The 26,249-nt window shown below is 41.1% G+C and overlaps 1 protein-coding gene across 4 annotated transcripts in view; it reads right to left on the bottom strand.

Moving 5' to 3' along the window:
• Snx12 (sorting nexin 12) overlaps nt 1-26,249 on the bottom strand; it is a 129,936-nt gene that overhangs the window by 51,412 nt on the left and 52,275 nt on the right. Inside the window, exon 5 of one of the 4 annotated variants that reach the window (XM_039099899.2) lies at nt 78-393. The exons of 2 other annotated variants lie outside the window; for them this stretch is intronic. In XM_039099899.2, the coding sequence (XP_038955827.1) occupies nt 373-393 (21 nt within the window). In that variant the 3' untranslated portion in view covers nt 78-372. Of the gene's footprint in view, nt 1-77; nt 394-15,312; nt 23,906-26,249 lie in introns of those variants that run through there. One more of the 4 variants, XM_017602108.3, reaches the window with a different exon arrangement.

Consider the following 26,249-nt stretch of genomic DNA (forward strand, 5'->3'; position numbering starts at 1 on the left):
TTAATGGCCCTAACCTCTTCAGCAGCCAGGATTTCCCTGGCCCATCCTCCCACAAACGTCTTTTCTGAAGGCCTTGATTTTCTTTTTTTTTTTTTTTTTTTTTAAAGATTTATTTATTTATTTATATAAGTACATTGTAGCTGTCTTCAGACACACCAGAAGAGGGCATCAGATCTCATTATAGATGGTTGTGAGCCACCATGTGGTTGCTGGGATTCGAACTCAGGACCTCCGGAAGAGCAGTCAGTGCTCTTAACCACTGAGCCATCTCTCCAGCCCCCGGGCCTTGATTTTCATTTGCAGTCCTTACCATGAATTCAATGTTCATTGCTCAGTTCCAAACAAGGCAATTTACAGAAGAAAGTCAAGTTGTCAAAAAAGTAAAACTCTGTTCTAAGGAAATACAAATAAAACATTAATGAGATGCTTCTCACAAAATTAATAAAAATTACAATATCCAGTACTGGTGAAGAGTCACGGAAATAGGTGCTTTTGTACACTATTGATAGAAACGTGAGCTTCTGTAACTTTTCCGTAACTTTTATCTGGTAATATTTAATATTTGCTAAAGTTTAAGATATATACACATATCCCTTATCTACTAAGACAGTTCTCCCAGAGCACCTTAAGCACATGTTTGTGGCCACGGGAAAGTGAAGGTGAATAATAATATGCTATAGATTAAGAAATATGATTAACTAAGCCTGAATCACTGAGGAAATGCCCAAGTTAATAGAACATTATTTATAACTTGTTTCCAATTTTGCCGGTGATAATATTGCTACAGTAAATATCCTTTCTGTTGATGATTTTGTGTTTCAATTGGTTTCTTCATCTAGAATACAGTTGACACTATCAGAGAGCTAGTTATTAGGTTAGTGGTTCAGCTGATAGACTGCTTGCCTAGCATTCAAGAAAGCCATGGATTTGCTCCCCAGCACACTATTACTGGTGATGGTGGTACACACCCCAGCACTCAGGAGGTAAAGGCAGCAGGAGCAGGAGTTCAAAGTCATCCTTGGCTTCCTAGTGAGTTTGAAATCAGCCTGAGTCACAGGAGACCCTGTGTCAGAAAACAGAAACAATGGAGGCTGGAAAGATGCGTCAGATGGTAAGAGCGTCTGCTACAGAGTCATAAGGCCTGGAATTTGGTTCCGGGGCCCCCAAATAAATAGCCAGGCATTGTATGTATGCCTGTATTCCCAGCTCTGGGTCAGTCAGAGACAGGAACATTGCCAGCTGGGCTTGCTGGGCTGGCTGGGTTCCAGCCTAGGTGACAAACTGTGAGGCCTAGGTTCGAGGAGAGACCCTACCTCAAAGAAATATGAATAAATCTAGGCTGGGCATAGTAGCTCATGCAGGCAGATAGCTGTGAGTTCCCTGCCAGCTAGAGCTAGGCTACACAGCAATACTCTATCTCCAAGTAATAAATAAATAAATAAATAAATAAATAAATAAATAAATAAATAAAATGTCTTCCTTATTAAGGGCTTCATTACAGAGAGAGAGAAATACATGTCAAGCCACATTACAATGTATCCTCATAAAACAAAAAACAAAGACATAGAAAAAAATCTTGAAGTAACTCGAAGACGAAAACACATCACTTACAGAGAGAACCCACATAAGACAGAATACAGTAAAATGTTTACCAAGAACTGAAGCAAATGAACTGTTAGAACACAGCAGAACACATGATGAACTTAGAGCTTTGCCCAAATGTAGGAAACTGCACCCTCAAAAAACGATAGGGGTAGGTGAAAAGAACTGAGAACAAGCTACATGAGTTTCTATGGCCAAACTAGAACATTCTAAGCAAGAAATGAAGAGGTGTTAAATTATAACCCAAGCTACAAAATGCATAGCCATGAGTCCATGCTGACACACATAAATGATTGCTACACTGAACAAACAAATGGTAGACAGACCAATACATTCATGATATACACACATGATGAGGAAGAGACAAACAGCCTATTCTAATCATATCTTATTCTAATCATATCTACAGACACGCTTCCCTCAAAGAAGTGAAGCCTAACTCTAGTCGTTTACTTTGGGCATACATACTGACTTCCAAAAGTCTAGTCTAGAAAGGAGACAAGAGTAACGTCATTGTGAAGACAATAAAGTCCGACAAACGCTATCTCGGCCAGGTTATAAAGATCAACACTGACAGTGGTGGGCCATTTTGAAAGTCGATATCTGTGACACGACATGGAGAAAAATCTGTCTACTTCTGTAGTCTTCCCCAAATCCGTAACTCAATTTAATTGTGACAAATACATCGAACAGCTTCCATTATTTTACAAAACTGACAAGTAGTCACTGAAAACATCAAGGTTTTAAAAATAAGTGAGTGAACAACAGTCAGAATCCACAGGCACCAAGGAAACGGGATGACTAAAAGCAATGTGACGTTCTGGACAGGATCCGGGAACTGATAGAAAACAACAGATAAGGACAGCTAAGGGACCCTAAGGGCTAAGGAGATGGCTCTGTCTGCAAAAGAGGTAGTGACACAGCATGAGGACATGAGTTCAAATCACCCCTGTAAAAGGCCAGTCCATACATGCCTATAGTCCCAGTGCTGTGCGTGCTGGAAACCGAGTTGCTGGGGCCTGGTAGCCGCTGGCCTAGCTCTAGGTTTCGTGAGTCTGTCTAAGGGAATGAGGTGGAGAATGAGCGTGACATCTGACAACCACGTCTGGAAAACGCTGTCCTCTTGCCTCCGCTTCTGTTCTCTGGCTTGCACGTACCCTCACGGCACCCCTCCACCACCGCCACGTACACACTGTAACTCGTTTTAAGTTAAATTTTTAAAATAACATAAATAGGCTAGATATAAGCTATTCATGCCTGGAATCCCAGAACTTGGGGGGCAATTGCAGAAGAATCTCAAGTTTGAAGCCAGCCTGGGTTACATAGTAAGACCCTGTATGAAAAAAAAAAAACCTAAATATCCACAGGGGCAAAAAAAAAAAATAAGGAAATAGAGAGAGAGAAACATTAGAAACAAACAGGAAATAAGTACTAAAATGTCAGACTCCAGGCTTAAGATTGTGAGTTTGTGTCTCCAAAAATGTACATTGAAGTCCTCAACCTCAGAACCTTTAAGTGACCTTTTGTAGCAGTAGAGTCAATGCACAATAAAGCCATTAGTGGGCTGGGGGAAAGGCTCTACGATGAAGAGCACTTGTTGCTTTTGCAAAGGACCCAGGCTCAGTTCCCAGCACTCACATGATGCTTCACAACAACCTTTAATTCCAGTTCCCGGTTTGATAACCTCTTCTGACTTCCACTGACACTGGGCCCGCATGAGATATATACACATGTACATGTATATGCAGGCAAAACACCCACACACATAAATTAAAAAAAAAATAAAGCCATTAGGGTGAGTCCTAAATCTGAAAAGGCTGATTTCCTCCTAAGAAATCGGAAGGTAGAAATTCCGAAGAACTGTATAGAGGCTGAGAATGGCACGTGGAGGCTGATGCAGAGGGAAGATGGCCCTGTGAAGACAGGACAGAGGTTGGAGTTAAGCTGCTGCAAGCTGCGGAACACCTGGGGCTACCTCATCAAAGCCATCAGGTGAGTCTGAAATCTAAGCTGGACCGGGCAAAGAAAAATCCTCCTCCAGAGGCTGTGCCAACAACTCCCCCCTTCAGAACCATTCTATGGCTCTAATCACAGCAATCTTAGGGACACTAATATGATTTTATGCCTAAAATGTAAATGGCCCGGTTAAAATACAGAGACTGGTAGACTAAATTTAAAAAAAAAATCACAAACCAAATATATATCATTCGCAGGAAAGTCACGTAAAATGTAATACAGCTAGCTTGGGGGGAAAAGGTAGGCGAAAAGCTGTATCCCACAGAGAAGTGTGGCTTAACTTGATACATTAAAACCCAGTGTACGGCTGGGGATTTAGCTCAGTGGTAGAGCGCTTACCTAGGAAGCGCAAGGCCCTGGGTTCGGTCCCCAGCTCCGAAAAAAAAAAAAAAAAAGAACCAAAAAAAAAAAAAAACCCAGTGTACACCCACCGCAGTATGGGCAGCTGAGGAAATCAAGTTGCAGGGTACTTTACATGTGTGTGTAAAATAAATAGCCTCCTCTTTATAAGAAAATACCCATTATCGGGTCTGGAGAGATGACTCAGCAGTTAAGAGCTTTAGCAGACCATCCAGGTTCAGTTCTCACTACTAGTTGCCTGTACCTCCAGCAGGGAAGCAACACCTCAGGCCTCTGTGGCCACCTCCACTCACATACACATACTCCCACACAGGCATATGGATAATAAAAAAGCAAATCTTCAAAAAAATCTACTATCCACATCACGTACTTTCTACACATGCATACACACACACATAAATACTACATAAAAGGCCACACACATTGGTCCCTCATCTTTACAAGTGGACAGTAGGAGCTTGTCAAAGGGGAGACATCATGATGATGATGGAAATTATGATAATTAATACTTTGCAAACAGGAGCACACTAGCCAATTGTTTTGAGGCAAGGACTTCTTACGTAAAGCAGGCTGCTTGGAGCTTGTAGCAATCCTCTTGCCCTTGCTTGTTCCTGAGTGCTGGGATCACAGGCATGTGCCGCCATGATGGGCAGATTTTAATAATCTTATGAATTTCTAGGGCTTAATCAGGACAAATGAGCATAAGAACACAGAAGTAGGGAATGCTTTCCCCAGCTGCTGCTCTGCTGAACTTTCTGTTCTTATAAAGATATTTTACATTGTTAGTGAGGAGTTAAAAGGATGTATAAAAAAAATCAGTGCTCCTGTAGAATTCCTTCTTGGAGATGCTTCCCGAGTTAGGCACTGTGCTTATTTGCATATTTTTCCAGTTCCCATGGTGGTTGTCTCTTTTTTTTACACCGTGGAAGATCTTTTACATATTATCTGTCTTTTATATGTATCACTCTCTATACAGGGAAGGAAAGAGTATAGACTTGATCATCTTGTATCTTCACATTACTTCGCTTGTTACGATGAGAATATACTAGCTTTTTAATATGAAATACAATTGAAATTAACAACAGTAATAAAATGAACAGAAAAATCCACTTTTCTCACTTACGAACTTTTGTTCCTTTCTCTACTCTAGTAATAGTGCCATCACTTGTACGAGAGACCTGTCGCGCCAGGTCACTCCCGTAATCTTCCACCCATCTTAATTAGTCACCAAATCCAGATTCTAGTTATAAATATCCCTACCTTCCTCTAATTAATCATAAGTCCTATCCTAAATCTCTTCTAAAATCCCTTCCCTTCTCCACCGCCCTTGCCAATAAGGCTTTTGTCATCTGAGTGTTTCAATAGCCTTTCCAGTAATCCCCTCTGCTACCCCTCCACCTATTCTCTTTCAAAAATGCACTCAGCATTAGCTTTCTAAAAGGTGTCAGTGTATAGCAATGCACATATTATTATTATTATTTTAATAGTGACACTTTAATATAAATATAATATAATATAAATAAAACATATCCTAAGTTCATGACTCTAGAAACAAGACATCAAACTGTGAATGGAAAATACAGCGAGTGACATTTGGAAAGTGCTGCTTTAGCGTAGGATACAAACTGTATGAGTCTTTAAAATGGCGTTCCTATCCTGCCTTTCCTCTGTCACCGTAAGGAATGTGCTGTTTTGTTAGAGAAAGGCTTCAGGCTGCTCCCAAACATCCCGTATGCTATCTTCCTTCTCTGCCCTTTGTCCCCAGTCTGTTCTCTCTAACTTCTGCCTACTGCACATCCCCTTATACTTTACTGTTTGCTCAGCTGAAAACCAAGCCTTGTGACACAGATCTTTTATCCTATTTACCTATGAAGTAGGGGCAGGAGGATCACAAGTTAAAAATCTACCTAAAGAACTTAGTGACACCCTGTCTTAAAATTTTTTTTTAAAGGGTAAGGGTATAGCTTGGTGCTAGGGTGCTTGCCAAGATGCATGAGACCCCAGGTTTGATCCCTAGCATTACTCTCTCCCCCCAAAAAATTAGTTCAAATATTTCTCCACTGAGGAATTTTCTTCAGACACTCTCCAGCTCACGTACTATTTCCCCATAGCATACTTTATAACATGGTCATTATTGGTTTACATTTGCTCTCTATAAGTACTACTTCTTACTTAACTTTCATCCTAAAGACTTACAAGTTACTTGGCATAAATGATTTCCACCTTTCAGCTTACCTTGACATTTCAATGACAGATGCAGGCAGGATGGAGACACTGGACTTCCGGCCTATAGAGTACATTCTGTCTTCGATGTGGGTCCGTGGAGGGACACAATGTTAACATAATAATGGAACCACCTCATGAACTGCTTCTCAGGTTGCAGTGCTATTGTTAATTGTTACATGACTATACACTCAAATTTTAAATTGAGTGAAAAGATCAAAGCCTGGAATCTAGAGAGAATGTTCCGTAAAGGCAATCTGTGCTGCATGTTATTATATGTTCATTTCTTGTACATATTACTCTTGGCCACCTGAGTATAGAGTGTAGAGCCCTTCATTAATGTTTTAAGTATAGAAACAGAACAGAAAGGTCTGGTTTACTTCATTTAGCATGATGTCTCTCTTTTTTTAAATTTTGTTTTGAGGCAGGATGTCATATAGGCTAGGCTAGGCTAACCTTGAACTCCCCACGTAGTTGAGGGTGGCCCTGAATAGATGATGTTAGGAAGCAGATAGCTTTCTCATAACTGTCCAGCCCAGCTGTTCTAAAGGCCAACCACAAATGTGTCACACAAAATCTACCTGAAAGCTCAGGGGCTAGTGAGATGGCTCAATGAACAAAGGTGATTGCTGTACAAGCCTTGGAACCTCAGTTTCATCCCCAGAACCCACATAAAGCTGGGCAGTGAGAACCAACTCTACATACTTGTCCTCTCACCTCTGAAAGTGCGCTTGGCATGTGCATTCCCACAACAACGACAACAACAACAACAGCAACAACAACAACAGCAACAACAACAACAGCAACAACAACAACAACTACCACTACTACTAAAGTTTAAAAGAAAAGTTCTAAGTCTAAGGGTATAGCTCAGTTGGTAGCTTGCTTGCCTAACATGCATGAAGGCCTGAGTTCATTCATCAGCTCCATAGAAATTGGGCGTGGTATACAGACCTCTAGTCCCAATTCTTGGAGGTATAGACAGGAAGATCAGAAGTTCAAGGTTGTCCCTGGCTAAGCAGTGAGTTGGAAGTCAGCCTGAGATTCATGAGACCCTGTTTTTAAAAAAAAAAGCAAAGTTCAGCAGGGATTAACTTCAAGTAAGCAGGAAGTCTCCTTTGGAAATTATGAAGTTTTGGGAAAGAGATGGTGAGGATGAGTATGCACATACTAAAATACATTCATTTACACATGTCAAGTGTGTGGACTAGATGGTATATAGATTGTATATAAAAAAAGCCTAACGCATAAAGGGGGATCCAGAAACTAAAACGATAATTGACAGAATGGGAGAAAATATTTACAAAATTGCCTATCTGATAATTGTCTAATTTCCAGTATATATAAAGAACACCTACAAATGATCAACAAAATATTACAAATTTTAAATTATATATGTGTGTGTAAATATGCTCACCTGAGAGTGAGTGCCCATAGAGGCCAGAGGCATCAGACCCACTGGAACTAGAGTAACAGACAGTTGTAAGATGCTTAGTGTCAGTGCTGGGAACCAAACTCAGGTCGTCTGCAAGAGCTCTAAATCCCTGAGCCATCTCTCTGACTTCTTAAAAAGATTTTTTTTAAAGCAATATGACTCCAGTGAGATGGCTCAACAGATAAAGGCATTTGCCACCAACCTGACAGCCTAAGTTCTGTCCTTGGAAGCCCATGGTAGGCAGCAAAAAGAGCAGGGTTGGGGATTTAGCACAGTGGTAGGGTGCTTGCCTAGCAAGCACAAGGCCCTGGGTTCGGTCCTCAGCTCCGGAAAAAAAAGAAAAGAAAAAGAAAATAAAAAAGAGCAATTTCTTAATAATGAGGGGGAAAGGTAATTTAAAAAAGTATAGCCAGGCCTGCTTGCTCAAGCCTGGGATCCCAGTTACTCAGGAGGAAAGAGGACCACAAGTTCAAGGCCTGCTTGGATTACCGGAGCAAATTTAAGACCAGGCAGCAATGGGAGTAGGACACTCTCTTAAATTAAAAACTAAAATTACCTGAAGATATAGATCAAGGATAGAGTGCTTGCTTAGCACCCTAGATCCAATCCCCAGTAACACACAAAATATTAGCATATAGCACCTGAGAGATGGCTTAACAAGCAAACGTTCTTGCCATCAAGGCTGAAGACCTGAAGTCAATTCCTGGAACCCACATAGTGGGTTCTACGAGTTGTGGAACAAATTGTCCTCTGACTTCTACATAAATGCTCTTGCATGTGCACACACACACACACACACACACACACACACACACACACACACACTAGATAGATAGGTTGATTGATACAAATAGATGTAACAAACATTTTAAAATACTATCATATAATTATTATGACATCACCATATATACATATAATGCGATTTGATCAGATTCACTCTGAGGACAACTCTAGATTCCATATGTGAGAGAAAGTATATGATGTGAGAGGAAAGTATATGATATTTGTTTTTCTTTTTTTTTTTCTCTTTTTTTCGGAGCTGGGGACCGAACCCAGGGCCTTGCGGTTGCTAGGCAAGAGCTCTACCACTGAGCCAAATCCCTAACCCCGATATTTGTTTTTTTAAATTTGGTTTATTTTGTTTAACATAGTGATACACCCAAAGTTCTAAACATAACAACTTTTCTAATAAAAATAATGCTAATAATTTGAAGAGATGGCTAAGTGGCCAAGAGGACTTGTTACTTTCGAAGAGGATTTGGCTTCAGTTCCCTGCCCTCACACCCACAACTGCCTGTATGTCCAGGTCTAGAGCGTCCAATGCCTTTTTCTGGACGATGTGGCGCACAGATGTACCCTGCAAGCAAAACACTCGTACGCATAAAATGAAAACTAAAAACACTTTAAAGGATTTACCTTTCTTTTATGTATGAACATGTTTTGCCTGCATGTATGCCTGTGCTGCATGTATGCCTGTGCTGCATGTAACACAGTCCCCACAGAGACCAGGGGAAAGTATTGGATACTCTGGAACTGGAGTAACATGGTTCTGAGTAGCCATGTCCGTGCTGGGAATCAAACCCTCTTGGAGAGCAGTCAGTGCTCTTAACCACTGAGCCATTTCTCTAGCTCCCCTAAAAATGTTTATAGTAATGTAGTGTGTGGGTGCTGGGGATTGTGGGTATGTGAGTGTGTGTTTCTGTATGTGCCCATGCTCACAAGTGTACATATGCATGTAGAAACCAAAGGTCATCTCCAGCTGTCATTCCTCAGGAGCTAATCACCTTGGTTGTTTTTTGTTTGTTTGTTTTGTTTTGTTTTGCGACAGGGCCTCTTGCTAGAACCTGAGGCTTGTGATTAGGTCAGGCTGTCTAGACAGTGAGTCTCGAGGATCTTCCTGTCTGTTTTTCTCCCAGCACTGAGACTACAAACCTGTGTCACTAGACCCATTTTTTCCATGGGTGCTGGGGATGGAACTCAGGTCCTCATGTTTATGGAGCAAATACCTTACCAACCCAGCCATTTCCCAGTCCCTTGCTTTTCTTTCTAGTTGAATAAATTAAACTTCACTGTATATGAATATCACAATTTTATCCATTCATTTGTTAAATGTGTACCTAGGCTGATTTTACATATTGGCTCTTGTGATTAATGATACAATAATCACGAATGTGAAAGGAATTCTGTTTTGCACTGACTAAGCTTCCTTTGGGTGTATACTCAGCGATGCTAGAGTAGGCAATGTGGTTGTTCCATCTGGAAATTGAGAGCCTCCATGCTCATTTGTGTAGTGGTTAGAGTAACTCGTATTCCTTTCCACAGTGCAGGTAGAGTCCATTTTCTCTGCATCCTCTCCAGCATGTTTTTTGTTTTATTAATGATAGTCATTCTGATTGGGGTGAGATAAATCTCGATGTAGTTTTGTTACACATTTCTCTGGAAGCTAAATATGTTGAACACATTTCCCTGTAATTTTTTGGCTGTTTTATGTTTTTATTTCAAAAGTTCTTTGGCCCGTTTGGTGATGGGATGACTTGTTTGGGTTTTGGTGTTTAAATTCTTAGAGTTCGATATAGACTCTAGACTTTTATTCTGTCAGAAGTGTAGCCAGCAAAGATTTCCTCCTATTCTGCTGGCTATTTCTTCACCCTACTAATGGCTCCCTTTGTTGTACAGAAGCCTTTTGTCATGCAATCCCATTCTGGTAATTCTTGCTAATATTTCCTGAGCTATCAGACTTCTCTTGACAAAGTCACTGCCTATGCTTAGATTTTGAGTATTTCCTATATGTTTTCTTCCAGAAGTTTTAAATCCTTACATAGAGTTATGAATTTCAAATTTTGAATTATTTGATTTTTCTACGTGTGTTTTGCCCACATGCATGTCTGTGCACTATGTGTACACTTGGTGCTCACAGAAGACAGAAGACGGTATCAGATCCCTAAAATTGGAGATGCAGTTGGTTGTGAGCCACCATGTGTGTGCTGAGAACTGAAGTCAGGTCTTCTGAAAGAGCAGCTAGTTCTCTTAACTACATAACTATCTCTCCAAACCCAGGAATTTCAATTTTAAAAGTATCACTTGGAAAACAATCGACTGGAAAATGTAATGATGTGTTATACATGTTGTTTTTAGTGGTATGTTCCTTATGAGGAGTATAGACTGATATGTCCTAAAATAAGAACTTAATAAAGAGAAGAAAGCTCTTCTCTCTATGTAGAAAAAGTTTCCATTTAGTTGCTGTGCAAACATGAAAACCTGAGTTTTCTGTGGAAGAAAAGGCTGGGTGTGCATCCTGGGGACTCACCTTTTAAAGGCAAGTTTTTCCTCCAGAGAACATATAAAAACAGTCAAGAAAGACATGAAAAGATGCTTAACACATCTAGCCATTCAGAAAATGTAAATCCTGGCTGGAGAGATGGCTCAGCGGTTAAGAGCACCGACTGCCCTTCCAGAGGTCCTGAGTTCAATTCCCAGCAACCACATGGTGGCTCACAACCATCTGTAATGGGATCTGATGCCCTCTTCTGGTGTGTCTGACAGCTACAGTGTGCTCATATACATTAAATAAATAATATTTAAAAAAGATTTAAATCCAGGCACAATTATAGACTTCTGTCCACTAGGGCAGCAATGACCAGACACATGCTAAGTCAGAGTGCAGAGAAATGGAATGCCTGTGAGTTGCTGGTGGAGTGTAAATAGTACAGCTGCCTTGGGAAAAACTTCAGCACTTCCTCAATAAGTTACTCCTAAAATTATCAAAAGACCCAGCAATTCCATTTTATATGTACAAATGAAAAGTGTTAAAAAGGCATGTACTCAAAGGAAACTTGGATCAAATATGCTCAGAGGCAGTATTCACAATGGCTGAAAGGTGGAGGCCACTCAAAAGGCCATCGGTGGATGAATGGACAGTGACATACTGTTCATCATGCTGGTTGATGCACACTAGAACACGGGTGGACTTTGAAACCACTGTTCTAACAGAAAGAAGCAAAACAGAACAGGCCATGTGCTGCATGATTCTATTTTTACAAAATACCTAGACTAGGTAAATCCATAGAAACGAAAAACAGATGCATGCTTGCTAGGGTCCAAGGGCAAGGTGAACTGAGGAATGATACAAAGTTTCTATCTGGGATGATAAAAATGTTCTAGAACTAAACAGAGATAATGATTCCCCAGCACTGAATGTATTTTTATGCTACTGGGTTGTACCCTTTAAAACAGTTAAAATGATAAGCTTCGGTTATGTATTTCATCACACTAAAACAGAAAATTCAGACACGAAAAAAGTTGTAAGAAAGCATTAGAAATGACCAACTGTAAATAAAATGTTGGTTTACTTATGCCAGTAGTGTGGAAAATAACTACATGTGAGATCTAACTGAGATATGAGAATACATTCAGCGTGATTGTAATCCTATAAGAATAATTGACAACTGGAAGCTGGGCGTGGTAGTGCACACCTGCAATCCCAGCACTGAGGAGGCTGAGGCAACAGTTCAAGGCTAGGCAGAGGCTGGGGAGAAGCCTTGATGGAAAAGAATGCTTGCTGTGCCAATATGAGAACCTGAGCTCAAACCCCTAGTACCTGTGGAAGAAAAAGCAGGGTGTGGATCCTAGGGACTCCCTGTCTGGTCAACCTAGCCAAGTCAGCATGCTTCCACTTTAATGAGAGACCCTGTCTGAAGAAAATGAGGCAAAGAGTAATACAGGAAGTCATCGGGGCTGGAGAGATGTCTCAGTGGTTAAGAGCACTGACTGCTCTTCCAGAGGTCCTGAGTTCAAATCCCAGCAACCACATGGTGGCTCAGGACCATCTGTAATGGAATCTGATACCCTCTTCTGGTGTGTATATGATAAATAAATTAATTTTTTAAAAAAAGGAAGTCATCCAAGGCCATCTTCTGGCCTCCACATGAATGTGCTACATAGATATAACACACACAGGCATACACAGACACACACTCACACACACACACACACACACACACACACACACACACACACACACACATACACCAAGCAAACAAATGATAAGTGGTCAAGACCAACTTGATTGTGCTACATGACAAGAGCATGTCTTAAATAAAAATTACAATATTTTATCTTGTAAAAAACTTTATGAATTTTAGACAAGTCTTTAAAATGTCATTCTCTTCCCTCAAAAAAAAAAACCTGAGCTAAGGTATACCATATTCAAACTGCAGAAAACCAAGGCAAAAATTTTGAATTTAGTGAAAAAAATTTGGAAGAACTTAGTGTTTTAAAATGTCTTGTCCACAAAAGAGCAAGGATTAAAATTATATCAGACTTCTCAGAAACCAGGCAGTGAGATATTTAATATAATGAAAGAACACATCACCAAAGAATTCTGTATCTATTGATATTGTCCTTTCAAAGTAGAGATTAGCAAGTATGGCAATACCCAGTTGTAATCCCCAGCACTCCAAGCTCTTGCCTTGGCTTCCTGCGCCCAAAGAGTAGGGTAGTAGTTCCTAGAGCTTCAAGGAATTGGGAAGTAACTGTAAATGTAAAAGTTCTGCAGTCATCTGCTCTAACACCTGAGCTAATGAGGAGCTACTATAAAGTTTATTAAGAATGATGAAAAGTGGGGTTGGGGATTTAGCTCAGTGGTAGAGCGCTTGCCTAGCAAGCGCAAGGCCCCGGGTTCGGTCCCCAGCTCCGAAAAAAAGAAAAGGAAAAAAAAAAGAATGATGAAAAGTTCTAGTGCTAGGAGAGTGTTTCAATGGATACACTTCATCGGCACATGCTTACCAAAAGAGCCACAAAATTTTTACAAGTCGATGGAAAAATGGCTCAGAGGTTAAGAGCACTGGCTACTCTTCCAGAGGTCCTGAGTTCAATTCCCAGCAACCACATGGTGGTTCACAACCATCTGTAATGGCATCTGATGCCCTCTTCTGGTGTGTTTGATAATTATATATAAGTCTACAGTGCACTTATATATAATGAATAAATAAATATTTATAAAAGGAAAGAAAAATTAGTCAATGTTATATGACCACAAAAATTGAATAAATACCTACATATACTGACATGAGATCATTTCTAAGTACTTTTTTGTGATACACAGGGGTGGTAGCATGTGCTTGTAATTCAGAAGTTGAGGCAAGAGGAATATGAGTTTCAGACCAGCCTGGACTACTCAGTAAGGCTGCATCAAAATTAGGCAGGGGCTGTTGAGATGGCTCATTAGGTTAGGGCACTCACAGGAAGCCCAATAACCCGAGTTTAACCCCTAAAACTCACATGGTATTGGGAGAGAACCATTTCCCAGGAGCTGTTCTCTGATTGCTGCATACGCGCCATAGCATATGAGCTCCTCCTCACCACACACGCACACACACACACAAACACACACAATCAGTCAATAAATATGGGAGACATGGTTCAGTGGTTAAGAGTGCTTGTTACTCTTGCTGAGGACCCAGGTTCAAATCCACCACAACTGTCTTTAGTTCCAGGGGATCCAGCACCTTCTCTGACCTCTAAAGGCACCAGGCATGGTCATGGGGCACATACATACATGCAAGTCAAACACTCATACATGGGAAAATGGTAACTCAATATGAGATTGGGGTTTTCTTTTTTAGATCTTTTATTACTATCTTTTGTAGACGAGTGTTATAGCCTTTCATGCGTCTACCAACCACACATGCTGGTGCTTGAGGAGGTGGCAAGCCTCCATATGGGTGCTGAGAATCAAATCCAGGTCCTTGCCAACAAGTGCTGCAAGTCACTGAGCCAACTCTCTAACCTAATGGGATTGGTTTTTTTAGACAGGGTCTCACTATGTAGCCCTGGCTGGTCTAGAACTGACTGTATAGACCAGACTGGCTTTGAACTCACAAAGATCTACCTGCCTCTGCTGGAATTAAAGGCATGTGCCACCATGGCTGGCCCATAAATTTCTAAGTCTAAAGTTACACTTTAGCTTTTTTTTTCAATTATAATTAAATTAAATTAAATTCATTGTGTATCCAATGATGACTTTGTCTGGTTGAATGCATAGTCCCAGTGTAACGGTCTTACAAAGGTGGCCCAGGTTAAATTAAATGGGTCATAAAACAGAACGAAAAGTCATGATTCTGGGAAAGGGACTGATAGGATTCAAATGGGGCTATTGACAAGGGTGGGAGAGAGATAAGGGGGAGGTGTGTAATCAGAATGTATTGTGTACGTGTATGAAATTGTCTAAGAACATTCGTCAAATAAAGCTGTAACATTTTCTACAGATAGTTAATCTCTGCTCTCTCATGACAGTAGACTTTTAGTAAGCGATTCATTTTCCAAGTTCTTAGAGTCCTGCCATCCTCACTGGAGCACAAGCAAAGCCTTATGCTGTTCACTAACCAGCTCTCTGCAAAATCTCTTAGATACGCCTAGGGAGTAGCAAGAAAAAATAAATCCTAGAAACAGTTATCTATATCTATGATTTCCAACCTAGATGGGTGGAATATACAAATGTGAGCCTCCTTGGTGACTCCCATGGTAAATGATGTTAGCAATCTACTGTTGGGGACATCAAACAAGCTGTGTGGACCTCAGCTGGGAAACAAACAGCAGGCCTTCTCCCTCCCCCTTTTTTCTTTTTCTTTTGTGGCAGGATTTTCTCAAAGCCAGCCCACCTGTCTTTGCCTCTCAAATGCTGGGACGACAGGCGTGCCCACTACAGTTGGATTCTTTGTGTTTGCTTATGTTTCCTAAAATCTGTAACATAATGTGGGCACTGTTACAAGTCAAAATTATCCCAAAACTGGTTGTTAGTAATGGTGCACACCGTAGCTGCATTTTCCACTAGTCATGGAAATGAACATCTTTTAGGACACAAGATAGTCTTCACATCGTGCACCATAAGTATTCTCTAGAATGTGAAGGGACGGCATGAGCAGGAGCACACACTTTGTCTCCTTGTAGCTCCTTCCCTCTTGCCTACTTCCTGGCTCCATTCCACTCTGAAAAATCTAAACTGATTTACTCCGGGTGATCCCTAGAAGAATATCAGGAATTGTCTTTCTAGACTTGCATTCCACCCAGCAGCCCATTTCTCTTTGATCGTGACACTGCATTCCACACTACAGACATAGTTAACCTCTTCCCATTCAAAACTTAACATGCGATTTCCACACGATCTCACTTCAAACTCCTATACTTTTTCCTCCTTCCCTTCACAGTCAGAGAGATGTCTGGAGTGACTCGTCTCTAGCCACTCTCCCTGCCACCACCTGTCCTTTCCCCCTTGCATTGAGTCACTTCACTGCAGTCTGGCTTCTGCTATAACGTTATCAAACTATAATAGAAGCCAGATGTGCTGGCAGATACAAACCTGTGATCTTGGCACTTGGTACACTGGGTCTGGAAGATTATTTTAAGTTCTAGGTCTGGCTAGACCTTGTTTAAAAAATTCAGAGAGGGCGGGGAGAGGAAGGGAGGGAGACTGACCTCCCAGGGGCTGAACTCACTGGCCCACATTTATACAGTCTAAGGCAACTGGTAGATCTTGTTTCCCAAAGTTCTTCCTGTCTCCTCATTCTATCTCCTTTCTTTCCCAGTCAGAGTGTCTCCGTTCCACTCTTACTCATTGGGATTTGCCAGGATTATGCCCTAGTGTTTCCTATCTTCTCCAGCCACGTGGAACAAAGTTCAACTGCTTACACAGCTTCAGCTGTCATCTAAAACTGATGGATTGCAACATTTGAAAGAAGAGCCCCAAACTCTTGCTTAACTCCCAGACATTTCCAAATAACTGTTAAGCATCTTGACCTACAGACTGCAAAGGTGGCTTAAGTGCCACAGGTCTAAGATCAGATTTGTCTTCTTTCTAGCCACAAACCATTGGCTTTCTAATTTATATTTTTTTTACAGGTTAGATTCCCAAACTAAAAACTTTTGGTTTGGGCTCAACCTCCCTTTCTTTCTAACCCTGTCCATGCAACAAATCAGCATGTCATTCTGTCCCATGTCATTCTGTCAAGCTTGGCCTATCCCCTGATTGAAGTTCTTAGCTAAATAGTAGCCCTACCCACCAATCTTCTCCTATTCCAGGCCAGTGCTACTTCCACAACTGCTTTCAAAATGATCTCTGATTGATTTATTAGAAAACAAAACCGAATCCACGCTTCTGAACTCTCAGTGTCTGCCAGAATACAGACTCCTCGGTTTAGCATATTAGGATTCAGCTGTGTCTGTGAGCTTCAAGCATAATGGCTCTCAGTCTCAGAATAACAACTCTCCAGTATTGACTAAGCTCCTGTGTGGCCTCCCTGTCTTCACATACTGCATTCCCTCCTCTTAGAATGCTCTCCTTATGTTTTGCACTCATCCTTTAATATGTGCCTTCTTGACAAACATTTTAGCGCTCATCAAACAATTTTGCTAAACAAATTGTGTTCATTAACTTATTTAATCTTCAATCAATACTGTGAGGTAACTACCATGGTGGCCATTTTACAAATGAAAACAGATAGAGGGTTAATTAAGTTTCCATGTAGTAGGTGGAAGAATTTTTAACTATGTTTTCCAAGCGTGAACCTTTAACTAGGGTGCTATAGGAAATGTACACTATCTACAGTTGATTACTCGGTTCCCTATATTCCCCCAGCACTCTGTTCACTTCCCTGCCATAAGTTACAAACTAGGATATAGTATCTCTTTTTCCTCCTTTTTTATGATGCTAAGGGGTCAGAATCAGGACCTTGTGTGTGCTAAGCAAATATTTTTCCACTGAGTTACATTTGCAGCTGAGAATGTACTGTTTCTATTTATATGGTTATCAATCCCCACTATGCAAGACACATGGGATAGAAACAAAGTCTTAGTGAGGTTTGTATCGTAATGCATTTAGTACATTATAGATGTTCGGTATATGTTCATCGTATAAATGAATTCTAAAACCTTTTGCAGTCAGTATGTTTGCTGTCTTGCTTTTTCCTCTCTCAGCTGTATCCTTTCAATATGCATTCAACTATAAGCACCGAATGCTAACAAAGCAAGTGAGTTCATAGGAAGGGATGAGCAGAAGAATGGATAATGAACGGTCTCTTGGATTAACTTTTGGCAGCCAGTCCTACTGATGTCTCCTCCTCAACCTATTTATGGTCATGAGCTTTTGTCCATCTTTAGAAATAGTGCTCTTCCAACCACGCCCCTTTGTCTAGGTACTGCCTACATTTTCTATCAACCTTTCCTTTTGCCAAACTTCTTCAAAGATTAATCTGTATTTTCATATCTCCCACCTGTTTTAAAAATTATAAGTAGGGTTGGGGATTTAGCTCAGTGGTAGAGCGCTTGCCTAGCAAGCTCAAGGCCCTGGGTTCGGTCCTCAGCTCCGATTAAAAAAAAAAATTCAAAGCCTAAAAATTATAAGTAACTTACAAACAAAAAGGATAGCTAAGAATATAACAAAACCATTTATATACAGCTAAAACTTACATTTTACCAAATTTCATTCCTGTTTTTAAAAGATTCGCTTTTATTTCATGTGTATGGGTGCTTTGCCTGGACATGTGTTTGTGTACCATGTGTGTGCATGATGCCCACCCAAGGGTGCCGGAAGAGACCTTCAGATACCCTAGAGCTGAAGTTGCAGACAGTTGTGAGCTATAATGTGGGTGCTAGGAATTGAACACAGGTCTTATGAACAGCTTCTCTGGAAAAGCAGTCAGTATTCTTAACCACCGAGCCATCTCTCCAATCCCTTGCTTCTATTTTTAATTAAAATAAAGCATCATTGAAGATTCAGATGTATTTAAGAGTAAAACGCTTGCCTAGCAAGTGCAAAGCTCTGGGCTCAATTCCCAGCACCACAAAAACGTAACTGTTGTATGTGCACTTATCTTTCTGGCTTGTCCCCCCTCCTTCCTCCCCAGGGGTTACCAGGCTTTGGTACTGTTATTTAAGTGCATGTTCTGTATTTATACTTCACCTGTAGTACACATTTCTAGAACAATACATAGTTTTATACAGTTATGGGCAATGTGGAAGGTTCCCAATGAATCATGAATCTTTGAATCCATATTTTTGGGTAGTCTAATTTCCTGACAGCTTGGGACTTAGCCATGTGATTTTCTTTGGCCAATAAGATGTCTGCAAATGTGATACGTGGTTAGGTTTCAGAAAGCACTTGTACATTAAGGCTTGTGTTTTTAAAATGTTGCCAGCATATGAAAAGGTTCAAAATTTCTGGAGAGGCACCATGACTGAAAGCTGGTCAACTGCCATACATATGAATGAGGTCATGTTAAATCATCCTACTTCCATCAAGCCTCCATCCGTCTGGGATGGCATGAGCAAGGCTAGGCAAGAGAACAGAAATGCTCAAATGGGCCTATTCAAAATTATCTACAGAAGAAAAAAAAACGCTTAACATAGTCTAAGTTATCAGTCATTTCTTTTCTGGCCGATTTTCACCTTACTCTCCAACTCACTATAAAGTGGGCTCTAAGTCACTCCATTCCAATAAAACTTCTCAATAAGGTCACCAACTACTTGCTCATGTTTTACTTATTTTTGTCAATAACTACTGAAAAGCCAAGTCTCTCCCTACCTTAGAACATTAGTCTCCCTCAGTTTCTTTTCTATTTAGTGTATGCAGTGGGTATGGTGTAGGGAAAGAAGGCATGTGCCATCGCACGCAACAAATGTGAAGCTTAGAGGACAAGTTTGTAGAGTTTCTCTCTTTACACCTAACATGAGCTCCGGAGTTGAGCATTAAGTGCCTTTACCTGAGAAGCCTATGCCCACAGTGACCTTGAATTCATTATGTGGCCAAGGCTAGCCCTAAACTAATGATCCTTCTGCTTCTACAGGTGTGCACTACCACGCCCCTTTTAGAATTTTGACATACTTACTTATCTTCTATATCTTCTGATGTCCCTCCTAAGTACAATCTCACGTCACACTTTCCTGTGCCTCATTAACATATGGAACACAGTCATAACTGGTTCAATGTCATGGTTGGCTGATTCCAGCATGCATTTTCTTCCTGGGTAATTTATTAATTGACTTTGCTTATAACTATGGAAAACATTCCGTTGCTTTGCATACCTGACAATTTGTTACTGGATGTCAGTGAATTTTATGGCTTTGGGTGCTGATTTTTTCTTTACTATTCCTTTAGACATATTTGAGGTTGGTTCTGAGATGCAGTTTGATTCCTTAGAGATAGTTTCTTTGAGACTTGCTTTTTTAAGTTTTATTAAACAAGCACAGAGCAACCTTTGGCCTAGAGCAAATATGCCCCCACTCTTGAGGCAATACTGTTCTAAGTACTCAAACAAAGTGCAGTGCAGTGCACTCTCGGATCTACTCCTTTCTGGTGGGTCCTTCCCTGGTTTCATGTGTGCTGTGGTACCGAATACTGTAGCTCTCAGGAAGGCACATTTGGTTCCCCTGCCTTATTGTATACCCTACAAATTCTAGCCAACAAACTTACCTGAATAAATTCTGACGTCTGTCTCCCAAATCAAGAATGCTAGGTATTAGTCAGGCTTCCCAGCTCTGAATTGTGGTTTCATATATTTTGTCCAGGTTTATAATTAAAGCCAAAGAGTAATCCAGTCCCTGTTACTTATCCCATCATAATCACAAGCATTGGTTCTTACCCTTCTGAAAAGATCATTATATCCACTGTCAAAACACAAGATTGTAGGGGTTGGGGATTTAGCTCAGTGGTAGAGCACTTGCCTAGCAAGCGCAAGGCCTTGGGCTCGGTCCCCAGCTCTGAAAAAAAGAAAAGAAAAACAAAAAAACAAAAAACAAAAAAACCCCACAAGATTGTAGAAGTGTCTAGAGAAAAGGTAAGCTGCAGTACTAACCTAGGGAAGAAATGATTACCTGGAGTTAAAGTGGCCATAGTGATGATGGGAAGAAGTAGATTTCTACATGCATTGTTGTGTGTTCTGAGAGACATACCCTATGGTAAATGTTCATAAGGAATTGACAATTTAGTACTGAACAAAAATCTGATTGTGTTACCCTCAAAGTCTTTTTGTAGCTTTTCATTGATTATGAAAGAAAGTTAAGCCATATCAATATACCATTCAAGGTCTTCATTCTTTAAAAAATATTTTGTTATATTTTTCTTTAGGTTTGTGTGTGTCTGTGTTTAACTGTGTGTACACATATGTGTGAGATGCATGTGTGTATGTGAAGGGACACTAGCCAACTCAAGTATATGGCTCTGGCAGGCCTTACCCTTCTCTATTCCCTCTGCTGAGAGAGGGGGGGAAGAGAGGGAGGAGGGAAGAGAGGGGGGAGAAGGAGGAGAAGGGGGAGAAGGGAGAGAAGCAGGAGAAGCTGGGGGGGAGGGGAGGAGGAGAGGGAAGAAGGAGGGAGGAATGGAGGGAGGGAAGGAGGGAGGGAGGGAGGGAGAGAGAGAGAGAGAGAGAGAGAGAGAGAGAGAGAGAGAGAGAGAGATTACACTTACACTCCTAAAGCTAACCATCAAGGTCTATTTCCTTTATTTGCCTTCTTCCTCCTGAGTCTGCTATCAAAGTTTTCAAGTCCAGCAATCAAAAGCCCTCTTTGGCTCACCCAAATAATATGCCAATTAAAATTAAACACCTCATCCTAACATGGGATTTTCCCTTTTTACTTCATAAACTGTCGTTATCCTATGTGTCACATGTGTCTCCTCTCTATCCAGAGGCAGTTCTTTGTCTTACTCTGGGACAAATACCCCTGCCCCCTCTCCCTTGTCCCCTTTTCCCCTCTCCTTTGTGCCCTTCCCCTTCTTCCTCTGTCTCCTGTCTTTGGCCCTTATCCCTGTCTTCTGTCCCTCTGGGGCAAACGAATCTCCTTTGTGTTGAGAACTTAGCTTGGGGTGTCCTGAGACGACTCCAAGCTTCCCTACAGTATGGGTATTGTGCATGCTCACGTACATGTGCAGGCCATAGGTTAACATCGGGTGCCCTCACCTTCATTGTTTTGCTTTTAAAAAATGTTTAAAGACTTTCTAGAATTTAGTTTTGCTAAGGCAGATATAGTGCATGCCTTTAATCCCAGTACTCAGTAGACAGGGGAAGGCGTATCTCTATCATTTCAATGCCATCCTAGTCTACATAGCAAGTTCCCAGGCCAGTCAAGGCCACATAGCAAGACCATGCCTCAAAGAACAAAAACAAGTATTTTTTGATGCTCTCATGCTTGTTTTCATATGCTTGATCATATCCAACCCAAACATTCCTTCCCATTCCCCATACCCCTTCTCCAATATTTCCTCTTGCCACACCTTCATCTCCTTCTCGTCTTCATTTTCTTGTTCTTTATAACATACTGAATCCAATTAATGCTCTCTACATTCACATGGATAGGCAGCAGCAATTCAACAGAGCATGAGCAACCTACAAGCAGTCACAGTTAATCCATCAACTATTAATAGCTCCTGAGGGATGGAGCCATACCCATGCCGAAATATTGAAGGTTCAATCCTGTGCAGGTTTTGTAGGAACTTACAGATACTGTGTATTCAAGAGCCATGTTATGTTCAGAAGACAGCACTCCTTTTCATCCTCAGGCTCTTTATTTCTGCTCTCTTGTGATGGTTTGCAAATGCTCTGCCCAGAGAATGGCAGAATTAGAAGGTATGGTCTTGTTGGAGTGGGTGTGTCACTGTGGGTGTGGGCTATAAGACCCTCATCCTAACTGCCTGGAATTCAGTGTTCTGCTAGCAGCCTTCAGATGAAGATGTAGACCTCTCAGCTCCTCCTGCACCATGCCTGCCTGGATGCTGCCATGTTCCTGCCTTGATGATAATGAACAACCTCTGAACCTGTAAGCCAGCCCCAATTAAATGTTGTCATTTATAAGAGTTGCCTTAGACATGGTGTCTGTTCACAGCAGTAAGACCCTAACTAAGACACCTCTCTTTTATGATGCTCCTTGAATCTTGGAGGGTAAATATTAATGTACCCTTTAGGGAAGAGCATTCAACTGTCACTTGTCTCAATACTTTGACAAATTATGAGTCTCTGCACTGACCATGACCCACTGAAGCTTCTCTTTTTTTTTTTAAGATTTATTTAATTTATATATGTGAGTACACTGTAGCTGTCTTGAGACACACCAGAAGAGGGCATCAGATCCCATTACAGATGGTTGTGAGCCACCATGTGGTTGCTGGGAATTGAACTCAGAATCTCAGAAAGAGGAGTCAGTGCTCTTAACCACTGAGCCATCGCTCTAGCCCAAACCTTCTCTTTAGTGCTATGGAGAGCAGCACTAGATCTATGGATGTGGTGGTTTGAATAAAAATGCCCTCATAGATTCATATATTTGAATGCTTTCTCACTGGAGACTGTCACTATTTTTAAAGGATTAGGAGGTGTGGCCTTCAAGGAAGTGTGTCAATGGGAGTGGGCCCTGAGGCTTCAAAAACCCAAGCCTACTCAGTGGCTTTCTTCTCCTGCTGCCCAAGGATCTGTATGAAGAACTCTCAGCTCTTTCTCCAAAATCATGTCTGCCTGTGTGCCACCATCCTGATAATGGACTAAACCTCTGAAACTGTAAGCAAGTCCCAATTAAATGTTTGTTTTTTTTTTTAATGAGTTGCCTTGGTCATTGTGTCTCATCACAGCAATAGAACAATGACCAAGAGAATGCATGTAAACATAAACATGTCCATTTGGCAAAATAGTAATAGTTTCTGACCTAGGGCTTCTGCAGCCATAGGCTTTTGACCAGGCTTACAGTGCCAGATATCAATTCCCTCCTGTGGATCAAGTATCAAATTCAATCAGAAAGTGATTGATTACCCACCCCCATAATTGTCATGCCATACTGCACCAGTAGAACATCTTGCCTGGTAGCTCATGACCGTAAGATGCAGGATCTACAACTGGGCAACTCCACTGATGACTGTATTAGCTAGTGTTTCTATTGCTGTGATAGAACAAATGGACTAAAAACAAGATGGGGGAAAAGGTTTATTTTACTTATATTTCCACATCACAGTTCATCATGAAAAGAAGTCAGGACAGGAACTCATACAGGGCAGGAACCTGGAGGCAGGAGCTGACACAGAGGCCATGGAGGGATGCTGCTTGCTCAGCTTGCTTTCTTATAGAACCCAGGACCACCAGCCCAGGGATGGCCCCACCCACAATGCACTGGGCCCTCCTACATTATAGCAGCATTTCTCAATTGATGGTCCCTCCTCTCAGATGACTGCAGCTTGTCTCATGTTGACACAAAGCTTCTCTCCCCTCAGAATCTGCATAGAAACTCCCAGCACTCTGAAAGCTTGCCAATGAGAAAGAAGGTTCCAGGTCAGTTCCAGTTGATTTCTCTATGTCCAGCAAGGAAAGTGTGTCTTCAGCAGGACAAAGTCTTACCATCTGGCTATGGTGAGCAATCAAGAGCAATGCCAACAGCCTGTTTGCCACATCCTACTCATCTCCAGGGATTGACCTAACTGGGGCAGCAAGGGAATGCAGAATGGACAGACACAGAAAAGCTGAGAGGGGTGAACTGGACTCTCTGATGGGGAAAGCTGCAGTAGCCCCTGGCCTTTGGAGCAGTGTGTTTATCATATATAGCTAACTGGGAAATGGGTTATTGCATACAGTTAAATCGAGGAGGCAGGTTTAGCTAATCTCAGTAGATGCAACATGGGGAAGAGGCACTATACTGGACATTTCCCACGCCCACTGTTAATATCTGTGCTCAGACCAGGACATCCAATTTCCCTGAGCCTACTTCACGAAAGACTTTACCATACCTATAGGTCAAAAGCATTGGGGTCTTTCACATGGCCACGCCCGTGTCATTACACATTCTCTCAGGACTTTACTCAATCAGAGCCCCTCTGCTCCCCATACCTGTGTTATTTTGGTGGCCTCTGGGGTCTATATGACCAATAACTCATATGGAGGCATCCCACTGGCACTCAATTTTCATTTAATATTCCTTGTTTTCTGTAGGGAACATTGAATTCAGGGTACTTGCATTCAAACTCCTTTTAAACTATACTTTTAAAGTATTCATTATTATTATTATTATGTGTATGAGTGTCTTGCCTGCATTTACACCTTTACACTCCGTGTGTGTGAGTGTGTGTGTGTGTGTGTGTGTGTGTGTGTGTATGTGTGTGTGGCTAGAGTTATAGTTACCTGATGTTGCTGCTGGGAATTGAACTAGGGTTCTCTGGAAAAACAGCAAATGCCCTTAATCACTGAAGCATCTCTCTAGCTCTTTAAATTACATTTTTAATTAATACAAAGCACTAGGTTTCTCTTTCTTTTTTAATAAATAAAATCACTTTATTCTAATTAGCTTACAAACAAACACATCACACAGCTAGATAAGCAAAACCACTCAAACACTTGCCCAGTTCCAAATTCTATAAATCATGGTGGAAATAGTTAGATTGGACATTCTAAAGCAAATGGAACTTCGCTTAGGGTTTTACATATTCATTATTAATTTTCATTCACTTATTCCCCATAACAAAACGAAAAAGCACAATGAAGTTGTAATTAGAAAAAAGTCTGTATGTGGCTTTTCCGTACTTGTCTTGTTTGAGTTCATCCATCCTCCTCTACTTCTTTCCTCCCCCACTGCCATCCCCTATGCTCCACCCTCCTCTCTATTCAACCCTTGAACCCTCAGTAGTCTTCCCTTTTACTTTAATAGCACATGTTCTATTATCCTCTCCCCAAAGGGAGGCCTCTTCCCATCATTTTCTAGTTTCCTGACCTCTACAGACACTCAAATTTAATACATGAATATAAAAGTGTGAAGCTATGACCCACATGTGAGAAAGAACATACGCCATTTGTATTGCTGGACCTGGGTTCCCCCACTCAAGATGATTTTTCTAGTTCCACCCGTTTTCCAACAAATTTCACTTTGCTTTACAGCTGAATTAATTCCCTTTATGTACCGTGTTTTCGTTATCTATTCATTAGTTGATAGGCATCTAAGCTGATTCCATTTCCTAGCTATTGTGAGTAGATAGAGCAACAATTCACATGGATGTGCAAGTATCCCTGTTATAAGACATAAGGTCCTTTGGGTGTGTGTCCAGGTATATCCAGGTTATGTGGTAATTCCATTTGTAACTTTTTGAGACTGGTACACACTGATTTCCATAATAGCTACACTAGTTTTCACTCCCACCAACAGTGTATAAGGCTCCCCTTTCCCTGAATCCCTGCCAGCATTTGTTGTCATGTGGTTTTGTTTTGTTTTGTTTGATGATAGCTATTTTGACTGGGGTGAAATGGAAACCCAAAGCATTTTTGCTCTTCCCTGATGACTAATGGTGTTGAACACTTTTAAAATTTTCCATTACTAGCTTGTATTTCGTCTTTTGAGAACTCGCTTTCCATTGCATAACCCCTTTTTTGAATGGGTTGTTTTCTTTCTTTCTTCCTCTAAACAAAGTCTCACTGTGCAGCCCTGGCTGTCCTGGAACTCATGCTGTATACCACCAGGCTGACCTCAAACTCATAGAGACCCACCTGCATCTGCCTCCCAAGTGCTGGGATTAAAGGTGTGTACCACCGTGTCAGGCTTGTTTGTTTTCTTGATGTTTAGTTCCTTGCATTCTTTGTTTAGATACTAATCCTCTCTTGGATATATA

Source organism: Rattus norvegicus, chromosome X, assembly GCF_036323735.1.
Source record: "Rattus norvegicus strain BN/NHsdMcwi chromosome X, GRCr8, whole genome shotgun sequence".
Lineage (NCBI taxonomy): Eukaryota > Metazoa > Chordata > Mammalia > Rodentia > Muridae > Rattus > Rattus norvegicus.